Below are 11,645 nucleotides of genomic sequence, written 5' to 3' on the forward strand. Positions count from 1 at the left end.
CCAACAGCATGTGGCAGACTCCCCAAACACATGGAAGAAGATTCTCTGATCAGATGAGACTCAAATTGATCTTTTTGGCCATCATGGGAAATGCACCATGTGTGGTGCAAACCCAACACCCTGAGAACACCATTCCTACAGTGAAGCATGGTGATGGCAGCATCATGCTGTGGGGATATTTTTCATCTGCAGGGACAGTAAAGCTGGTCAGGACTGAATGAAAGATGGATGGCACTAAATACAGGGCAATTCTGGAGGAAAACCTGTTGGAGTCAGCCAGAGGTTTGAGACTGGGACGAAGGTTCACATTCCAGCAGGACAATGATCCTAAACATACTGCTAAAGCTACACTGGAGTGGTTTAAAGGGAAACATTTAAATGTCTTGGAATGGCCTAGTCAAAGCCCAGAGCTCAATCAAATTGAGAATCTGTGGTATAACTTGAAGATTGCTGTTCACCAACGCAACCCATCGAACTTGAAGGAGTTGGAGCAGTTTTGCCTTGAGGAATGGGCAAAAATCCCAGTGGCTAGATGTGCTAAGCTAATAGAGACATACCCCAAGAGACTTGGAGCTGTAATTGCAGCAAAAGGTGGCTCTACAAAGTATTGACTTTGGGGGGATGAATACCTGTGCACACTCTGGATTTCTGTTTTTTCATCTTAATTATTGTTTGTGCCACAATAAAACAACAATTTGCACCTTTAAAGTGGTAGCTATGTGTGAATCAAATGGTGCTAACCCCCCAAACATCTACTTTAATTCCAGCTTGTAATGCGACAAAACAGGACAAACACCAAGGGGGATAAATACTTTTGTAAGACACTGTACATTTAACTGTAATATCTGTGAAACAATTCAGCTCTTGTTACTTACATTATAACAGCTGTCAAAAGTCATTCCCTCAGCAGCCTTTTTTTTAAATTACAAATAAAACAGTATGCACAAACTCCTCTGTCCTAAAAACCTTCCTGTGCCAGAAAACATACTGACTCTTAAAAAGTGCTGACACTGGAATCTCCTTCTATAAATCACCATATCAATAATTAATATTACATTACAAGCAGTAAGCAGACGCTCTTATCCAGAGCGATGTACAACAAGACCCTGACATACCCACAGCAGTGGACAGTCCAAGGAGCAGTTGGGGGTTAGGTGCCTTGCTCAAGGGCACTTCAGCCATTTCCGCTGGTTCAGGGAATCAAACCAGCAACCTTTTGGTCTCAAAGCTGCTTCACTAACCTTTAGGCCATGGCTTCCCCATGATATGTTTTTCTTCTTTAAATAACAATACATTTTAAATTCATTTATGATGGATCTTACAGTGGTGCTTTAAATTTTGTGAACCCTTTAGAATTTTAAATATGACCTAAAACATCATCAGATTTTCACACAAGTCCTAAAAGTAGATAAAGAGAACCCAGTTAAACAAATGAGACAAAAATATTATACTTCGTCATTTATTTATTGAGGGAAATGATCCAATATTACGTATCTGTGACTGGCAAAAGTATGTGAACCTCTAGGATTAGCAGTTAATTTGAAGGTAAATTCGAGTCAGGTGTTTTCAATCAATGGGATGACAATCAGGTGTGAGTGGGCACCCTGTTTTATTTAAAGAACAGGGATCTATCAAAGTCTGATCTTCACAACACATGTTTGTGGAAGTGTATCATGGCACGAACAAAGGAGATTTCTGAGGACCTCAGGAAAAGTATTGTTGATGCTCATCAGGCTGGAAAAGGTTACAAAACCATCTCTAGAGAGTTTGGACTCCACCAATCCACAGTCAGACAGATTGTGTACAAATGGAGGAAATTTGAGACCATTGTTACCCTCCCCAGGAATGGTCGACCAGCAAAGATCACTCCAAGAGCAAGGCGTGTAAAAGTCAACGAGGTCACAAAGGACCCCAGGGTAACTTCTGAGCAACTGAAGGCCTCTCTCACATTGGCTAATGTTATTGTTCATGAGTCCACAATCAGGAGAACACTGAACAACAGTGGTGTGCATGGCAGGGTTGCAAGGAGAAAGCCACTGCTCTCCAAAAAGAACATTGCTCCTCATCTGCAGTTTGCTAAAGATCATGTGGACAAGCCAGAAGGCTATTGAAAAAATGTTTCATGGACAGATGAGACCAAAATAGAACTTTCTGTTTTAAATGTGAAGCGTTATGTTTGGAGAAAGGAAAACACTGCATTCCAGCATAAGAACCTTATCCCATCTGTGAAACATGGTGGTGGTACTATCATGGTTTGGGCCTATTTTGCTGCATCTGGGCAAGGATGGCTTGTCATCATTGATGGAACAATGAATTCTGAATTATACCAGCGAATTCTAAAGGAAAATCTCAGGACATCTGTCCATGATCTGAATCTCAAGAGAATTGTTTTGGAATGGCCAAGTCAAAGTCCTGACATTAATCCAATCGAAATGTTGTGGAAGGACCTGAATCGAGCAGTTCATGTGAGAAAACCCACCAACATCCCAGAGTTGAAGCTGTTCTGTACGGAGGAACGGGCTAAAATTCCTCCAAGCCGGTGTGCAGGACTGATCAACAGTTACCGCAGACGTTTAGTTGCAGTTATTGCTGCACAAGGGGGTCACACCAGATACTGAAAGCAAAGGTTCACATACTTTTGCCACTCACAGATATATAATATTGGATCATTTTCCTCAATAAATAAATGACCAAATATAATATTTTTGTCTCATTTGTTTAACTGGGTTCTCTTTATTTACTTTTAGGACTTGTGTGAAAATCTGATGATGTTTTAGGTCATATTTATGCCAAAATATCAAAAATTCTAAAGGGTTCCTAAACCTTCAAGCACCACTGTAGATTAAATGGAGCATCAGCCGTACAAGTCCATATGAATGAATTGCTAATACAAAAACGATAGCATTTAAGAGCAAGCGCATGAGTACAAACCTGTGATCTGAAGCACAGCTGGCACTACTGTTAGAAGATTTTCAACAGAACGGATTAAAAATCATCTTGTTCCACCCTGAATTAAAATCAAATCAAAAGGTTTCTAAAGACCATCAGCCCTAGTAGGAGTGTGCATCATATTGTTATTCACACTGTTCTGTCCTGTTCTGTATATAAGTGCATAGATCCATGGATATGATTTCACCCCCCACCCACAGGGAATGTGTCAGCATTATGTGTGTTACCAGCCTCTGCATATTGCAAGCAGGTCAAAGACAAGAATGTTACAAGAGTGTGTTACTGGTGTTAGTTTCCCTGTATGATTGAATTAGAGCACTAATGAGGTCATGTGTTCCTGACAGGAAAAAATAAGAGTGCCGCTGCATAAGCACAGCACTTTAGTGCGTTAATCCACTGTATGCATGTCAACAAGTAAATGGCTAATGGACCAGTTTTAATCCAGAAGGTTAGTTAAGCACAGCAGACAGCAGACAGCTCAGCAGTGTGTTGGTGTAAAGAAGTGAATTATTGACTAAACTTTGCTGAATATAGCATTAAACAAACCCTTAGGTAACAAGAACACAGGGTGGAGAGTGAGTGAGAACAAAACGCAGTAGGGTAGGTGGAAGTGTTTAAATTCAGCCGCTTACAGTGGTGCTTGAAAGTTTGTGAACCCTTTAGAATTTTCTATATTTCTGCATAAATATGACCTAAAACATCATCAGATTTTCACACAAGTCCTAAAAGTAGATAAAGAGAACCCAATTAAACAAATGAGAAAAAAATATTATACTTGGTCATTTATTTATTGAGGAAAATGATCCGATATTACATATCTATGAGTGGCAAAAGTATGTGAACCCTTGCTTTCAGTATCTGGTGTGACCCACTTGTGCAGCAATAACTGCAACTAAACATTTCCGGTAACTGTTGATCAGTCCTGCACACTGGCTTGGAGGAATTTTAGCACATTCCTTCGTACAGAACAGCTTCAACTCTGGGATGTTGGTGGGTTTCCTCACATGAACTGCTCGCTTCAGGTCCTTCCACAACATTTCCATTGGATTAAGGTCAGGACTTTGACCTGGCCATTCCAAAACATTAACTTTATTCTTCTTTAACCATTCTTTGATAGAACGACTTGTGTGCTTAGGGTCGTTGTCTTGCTGCATGACCCACCTTATCTTGAGATTCAGTTCATGGACAGATGTCCTGACATTTTCCTTTAGAATTCGCTGGTATAATTCAGAATTCATTGTTCCGTCAATGATGGCAAGCTGGGATAAGGTTCTTATGCTGGAATGCAGTGTTTTCCTTTCTCCAAACATAACGCTTCTCATTTAAACCAAAAAGTTCTATTTTGGTCTCATCCGTCCACAAAACATTTTTCCAATAGCCTTCTGGCTCGTCCATGTGATCTTTAGCAAACTGCAGATGAGCAGCAATATTCTTTTTGGAGAGCAGTGGCTTTCTCCTTGCAACCCTGCTATGCACACTATTGTTCTTCAGTGTTCTCCTGATGGTGGACTCATGAACATTAACATTAGCCAGTGTGAGAGAGGCCTTCAGTTGCTTAGAAGTTACCCTGGGGTCCTTTGTGACCTTGCTGACTATTACACACCTTGCTCTTGGAGTGATCTTTGTTGGTCGACCACTCCTGGGGAGGGTAACAATGGTCTCAAATTTCCTCCATTTGTACACAATCTGTCTGACTGTGGATCGGTGGAGTCCAAACTCTTTAGAGATGGTTTTGTAACCTTTTCCAGCCTGATGAGCATCAACAACGCTTTTTCTGAGGTCCTCAGAAATCTCCTTTGTTCGTGCCATGATACACTTCCACAAACATGTGTTGTGAAGATCAGACTTTGATAGATCCCTGTTCTTTAAATAAAACAGGGTGCCCACTCACACCTGCTTGTCATCCCATTGATTGAAAACACCTGACTCTAATTTCACCTTCAAATTAACTGCTAATCCTAGAGGTTCACATACTTTTGCCACTCACAGATATTTAATATTGGATCCATCCATCCATCCATCATCTCTAGCCGCTTTATCCTGTCTTACAGGGTCACAGGCAAACTGGAGCCTATCGCAGCTGACTACGGGCGAAAGGCGGGGTACACCCTGGACAAGTCGCCAGGTCATCGCAGGGCTGACACATAGACACAGACAACCATTCACACTCACACCTACGGTCAATTTAGAGCCAATTAGCCTAACCCGCATGCCTTTGGGGGAAACTGGAGCACCCAGAGGAAACCCGCACGGACAACATGCAAACTCCACACAGAAAGGCCCCTGTCGGCCGCTGGGCTCAAACCCAGGACCTTCTTGCTGTGAGGCAACAGCGCTAACCACTCCACCACCATGTCGCCCGTAATATTGGATCATTTTCCTCAATAAATAAATGACCAAGTATAATATTTTTGTCTCATTTGTTTAATTGGATTCTCTTTATCTACTTTTAGGACTTCTGTGAAAATCTGATGATGGTTTAGGTCATATTTATGCAGAAATATCGAAAATTCTAAAGGGTTCACAAACTTTCAAGCACCACTGTATATGGGTTTGAGCTGTTGAGGAAAAAAGTAAGAGAAAATGTGGACGTGATAAAGAATAATGAGCAGGGCGATCACGATGAATCATCAGTATTGATCAAAATAGTAGAGGAGAAAATGAAAACATTGCCTCTGCTATGTGTCACTTTGAGGAAATACATTTCAGCCACCTACTTCTCTGGCACAGAATCCCACAGCACATGTAAGCTTGGCAGCATTGAATTGCAAGTCATGTATTGGCAGTTGAAGCAGACAGTATGTTTGTAAAAAAAAAAAAATTTTAAGTGCCTATCATGCACTGATAAGTCATTGATGAGGAGTAATAAAGCCTGAGGAATGCTGAACCAAAACGCCAAGCAAAGAAGAAACATCACCTATAAAATGTATAAATTTAACAGGGATGTGAAGGATTGTAAGAAATCACATAGCTTGTTCTGCTTTAAAAATTAGCTGCAGATTTTTTTTGAAGAAAAACAAACCAGAGTTAACTACAGCAAGATGTCTGGAGTAAAGGTAATAATTTAATTTATACTGCACAGCATTAATTGGATTATTACTTTAGGAAGCTAGCTACTATCATTTGTACGGAAGCATATTGCTGCCACGACAGGGAAAAAAAAAACAGATCATCATCACTTATCACATTATAGCATGAAACGTTTATTATGATAACGATATATCTCCATGTTTTTAATATTATAACATACAAACTTATCACATAATCACAATAATCTTTTCTAGTTATAACAATATACCATTCATCTTGTTATAACATGAAACGTTTCATGATATGTTATTATAATATCATCAGTCATGCTCAATAAGAGCAGAATCCAGCCGCGTCCCAACCCAAGAATGAAGCAGAACGTTATCAAATGGTATACATAGTTTTCACTGACGTCATGGCATTCCGGGGAACGCCCTCCAGCCGCCATCTTGTGGGGCAAACAAAACGGACCATCGCCAGTACCGGCTACGTTATCTCGGACGAATTTATGAAGTTATATAGTCAGTTTTCTAAAATAAAGATCAATGTTGGCAAAATCAAGCAAACGGAAGTATATAGATACATTGGACGACATCTCACGACAACAGTATGCAGCCAAACTGGCCTTGATTGGGGGAATTGACCCCTGCGAAGTGGACAAAGATGCATTTTCAAGTGACTATGCAGGGCTGCCATCCATATCGTACCCTGATATTGTGAACTATTTCGTGAATAGTAAAAGTGCCTACACACTTGACGACCTCAAAGCATTCAAGTCGCTGGAGTCATACAATTATTTTGTCTGTGGCTGGGTTCGTGAAGTCCACCATATAAAAACAAGTGACAGTCGTGTCCTAATTACAGCCAAGGTATGTAAACATTGGAAATAGAAATAGAAAACGTGACAAATGAGCGATATTAAGTGTACATTACAATGTAAACGTACACTCAGTGGTTCCAGTTAGGCATTCTCCAGAGATTGTTTACACGATGTTTTGGTTTCCAAAAACAAACTTAAACACAATTGATTGTTTATTTAAACAACTTACCACTTATAAAATGATCGGAGCAGACTTTGCTGTGTTTGGAAGGCTGATAATCCTTGCGGTTGATTCTCGCAAGCCATAGATTTCTCCTTTGTATGCCGAGTTTCTTTGTTTGCTCACCTTCATGTTCCCGTACAGTGGGAATTCCATAAAAGCTCCGCTTGACGTCATCATCTGACCTATTACGACAGCCGTGAATACAACAGGTGTGCACCATTGCTAGCTTTAAATAGCCTGCTTGGGTTCTTTTGAAGACTTTGTACTCGCGCGTTACAATGTGTGCTCAGTGACCCGTACGGTAAGCTGGACCCCCAAGATGGCCACCACTAGGGAATCCCCGACTCTGTGATGTCATGTGAAAACTATGTATAAATGAGCCACATTCCTCGGTTTATCCTTTCTCTACACATCATTTCCTCATTCAAACATGAGTTTCACTTCATAGACTGACAATATTAATTATCTTGTTATAACATGAAATGTTTCACATTATAAGAAGATACACTGATCAACCATGACATTATGACCATTGACAGGCAGGCTTGTAGTACTCGAGTCCGACTTGTGCCCTAATTTTAAGGACACTTGGACTTGAGCACCGATGACTCGGACTTGGACTCAGACTCGTGCATTAACTGCATTCGGACTCGTAAATTGTAGATGAGGACGCAAATTTTTTCTTTATTTTTTGTAACGTCATAATAATTTGGCATATTTATAGGCTCCAGCTTGCCTGCGACCCTGTAGAACAAGATAAAGCGGCTAGAGATAATGAGATGAGATGAGATCTACATTCATTTTTATACTAATTTCACGCAACAGAATGCACATTCACCTGTTCATACATCATGTTCAGGAACAAACTAACATTAATGGCGCTAAAATGCCTGGAGAGAAGCCCCTGGGATTGTCCGCTTTGCTTATACAGACTTCTCATGCAGTGGGAAAAAATGCACTGCTGTGTGTTCCATATGTAGAAGAACTATCGAGGAGACGACGGGGACAACCTCGAACTTCAATCGTCATTTGGTAAGACTCCACCCAGAGAAGGAAGTGACATGCTATGTTCATTGCCCTGTTGATAGTGGGGCTTGCTGACCAATGAACTAGCTAGTGTTAAACCTCTCTCATGTTATTTGCCCTGTTGATAGTGGGCGGGGCTTGCTGAGCGATGAACAAGCTTTTTATCTGCACCCTATGAACTAAAATGGGGCAGTCAGTAGGGCGGTAACCTTAGTCCAACACAATAGCAGAGACGCTTTCACATAAAGGCAGCAACAGCCACCGTCAAAATGGTGCGGTTGGAGTCTTGTTCTCGGACTCGACTCGAAATTTTCTTTAATGACTTGGACTTGACTCAGACTTGAACACTGGGGACTCGAGACTGGACTCAGACTTGAGGACACTTTTCTGATGGAATAAAAATGTATTCTATTCTCTTCTAGCGGGTTTCATTCATTTAGTTTGATAACATGCGATATTATTAGCATATCGCTTATCCTACGTGTCAAGACAACATCACGTTACGTTCAAGATGTAAAACTTCCACACTAGTGACGACTGTGACAATTTGTAAACAAACATGGCCACCAGGTTTGCTTCATTAAATAAGGAAGATTTCGAGAGAATTTTGAAAGAAAAAGACGTGTTGAACACCCGAAAGGAATGTGTATGTATAATAATTGTTGGCTTTTTTCCATGGTATATCAGAAATATTCCATTCAGCTAAGCAGGTCTTGTGGGGTGTTCCCAGTATGCAGTGGTTAGTACCTACTAAAAGTGGTCCAAGGAAGAACAACTGGTGAACTGGTGACAGGGTCATGGGTGTCGAAGGCTCATTGATTCACATGGGGCACGAAGGGCAGCCTGTGTGGTCCAATCTCACAGAAGAGCTACTGTAGCACAAACTGCTGAAAAAGTTAATGCTGACACCTTTCTGTTTTAGCCAGCATTAACTTTCTCAGCAGTTTTTTCTACAGTAGCTCTTCTGTGGGATTGGACCATGTGGGCTAGGCTTCGTGCCCCATGCGAATCAGTGAGCCTTCGACACCCATGATCCTGTCACTGGTTCACCGGTCGTCCTTCCTTGGACCACTTTTGGTAGGTACTAACCACTGCATACCAGGAACACCCCACAAGATGTGCCATTTTAGAGATGCCCAGACCCAGTCATCTAGCCACCATAATTTGTCCCTTGTCAAAGTCGCTCAGATCCTGACGCTTGCCCACTTTTCCTACTTCCAACATTTCAGCTTCAAGGACTGACTGTTCTCTTTCTGCCTAATGTATCCCACCCATTGACAGATGCCATTGTAATGAGATAATCAGTGTTATTCATGTCACCTGTCAGTGGTTTTAACGTTACAGGGTATGGCTGATCGGTGTAAGTTTTCACATTATAAAATGAAACATTTTATATTATAGCAATTATTTATCACATTATAACGAGATAAATAGTACATTGTTTTAACGAGAAAACTTTCTTGTTATTAACATGATAAGTTTGCGTGTCATAATAATGTGAAAATATCTTGTTAAAACACGAAAAATATTTTGTTATAACCAAAACTTTCCATGTTATAACATGATACTGATCCGTTTCTCTTTTTCTGGCATAATAGAAATATGCTTCCATACTGTATATTTGAATTCAATTCCTCATTAAAGTTTTATAATTTAATCACTGGATATTAACTGTTTAATGGTATGAAAATGAATGTCATGCTACTGAATTCCACACTACCAAATGTCCCAGCAATTACTGGTTCAGGAAACTAATACAGTATTTTTAAAGGAAGTATTTCAGTATTTTTATCAAACTGGCAAAATCATGTTTTTAGATTGACAGCGTTTAGATTTTTGACCAGTATATAATGCTCCTTTAAAAAAAATAAACGTTTGCGCTATTATTCCTGATCCTATTGCATTTATCCTGGAATGTGTAACATTAACAGCATAGCTGTTTCAAGTATGCACATCACCGCACCATTATGCATCACCTTTATAATCAGTATATGGTATGTATGAAAGTCTTTGTCGTTGACAAAAAACTTAAATCATTCAGTCACATAATCTCACCAGATCTTTAGTGTTTCATAGAATTCAGCTGAATCCAAACACTAACTATCCAATCAAGGAACTTTGCCTCAAAAACAAAACAGGACTACGTAAAACATCACCTTGTGAATTATATACAACATGGTGTGGCTATGTTAACGATCCCTGACCAGGATTTTAATTACACACTTGCTCAAATGCCTAACTGTGTTCTGAACTATAGCCTCAGTACCTCTCCGCTTCCAGCAGGGGCCCTCATGAATAGTGTAGGAAAGTTCGGTGAACTCCAGGTCTACAGCCGAGCGCCGGGGCAGATGTGAGAACCTCTGCGCCTCTGTGATATGGTTCTCCACTTTCTTCAGGTGGGTCAACATGGCTGCCTCCGGAGGGGCTCCTCCCGCCCGCTTGGTCTCTTCCATGGGAATGGAGACTGACCCTTGCTCTAAGGACTTTTCAGCCATACCAGCAATCTGTAAAATAGAGACACTGTGAGAATGCGTGGACAAGATCGTACTGTCACATGGGACTCCTGTATTTATACGGTTTCCAACTTCCTGATTTTCTTCCTGAATTTTTTTTGTTTATTTTTGTCTGGTTTCATTAGTGTCCAGGTACCCTGTGTGTGTGTGTGTGTGTGTGTGTGTGTGTGTGTGTGTGTGTGTATATATATATATATATATATATATATATATATATATATATATATATATATATATATAGTACATACAGTGGTTTTCATAAGTATTCACTTCCTGTCCTTTTACACATTTTTGTACCTGAACTAAATTTTATATGTCATTAATCTACACAAAATACCTCATAATATTGAAGTAGGGAAGATTCACATAGTTTGCAAAATTACAAGAAATAATTATGCGACCGACAAACACAACTGATTGCACCAGAACTAATTTAGAGGGTGAATACTTGTGCAATCAGAACTTTTACTTTTTTTCCCTTTGTTACAAATAAGAGGTGTGAAAATTTATGCAAGGCACTTTAAATCTTTGTCTACGTCCTTTGCTTTGCAAGTCTTCTCATATTATAATCAGCAATTAATTTGATTAGTGGTATCTGTGTTCCCAGATTCCCTGATTATATATTCATAGTTCCCTTTTACCAAGTTCATTTTATCTAGTTCCCAGCATTTTGCTTGTAGTTCCTCATTTCACCTAGAATTTATGGAACAGAGATCAGATGATTACACCCGATCTCCCCTGGGTCAATTTTTTTTGATTATACATTGGATAAAAATCATCTACACATGCCTGTTAAACTGGCAGGTTTTTATCTAGTAATAAAAGAAACTAAGATAAATCTTTTTTAGATCAGATCTTTTACGACCTTAAACGTGAATGTGCGAATATACAAATAAAGCAAAAAGCTATCAGAAAAATTTTAGGGAAAAAAAGAAAATCAAAAAATATGTCTGTGAAGGTTCTCAGTCATCCGGGTCATAGTAAACTGTACATGCTAAAGAAGGCAACTGGACTTGCTTGAAATTCCTACAGACGTTTCACCTCTCATCCGAAAGGCTTCTTTAGTTCTGTCTGACTAGTGGGG

General features: G+C 39.9%; 1 protein-coding gene across 2 annotated transcripts in view; it reads right to left on the reverse strand.

The window, feature by feature from the left end:
- The window catches only part of abcg4a (ATP-binding cassette, sub-family G (WHITE), member 4a), a 54,189-nt gene extending 43,613 nt beyond the window's left edge, over positions 1-10,576 (reverse strand). For both annotated transcript variants that reach the window (XM_060913203.1, XM_060913202.1), the window contains exon 1: positions 10,315-10,576. In XM_060913203.1, the coding sequence (XP_060769186.1) occupies positions 10,315-10,543 (229 nt within the window). In that variant the 5' untranslated portion in view covers positions 10,544-10,576. The remainder of the gene's footprint in view (positions 1-10,314) is intronic.
- Positions 10,577-11,645: the final 1,069 nt, after the last annotated feature.

This window comes from Neoarius graeffei, chromosome 28, assembly GCF_027579695.1.
Source record: "Neoarius graeffei isolate fNeoGra1 chromosome 28, fNeoGra1.pri, whole genome shotgun sequence".
In the NCBI taxonomy this organism is placed as follows: domain Eukaryota; kingdom Metazoa; phylum Chordata; class Actinopteri; order Siluriformes; family Ariidae; genus Neoarius; species Neoarius graeffei.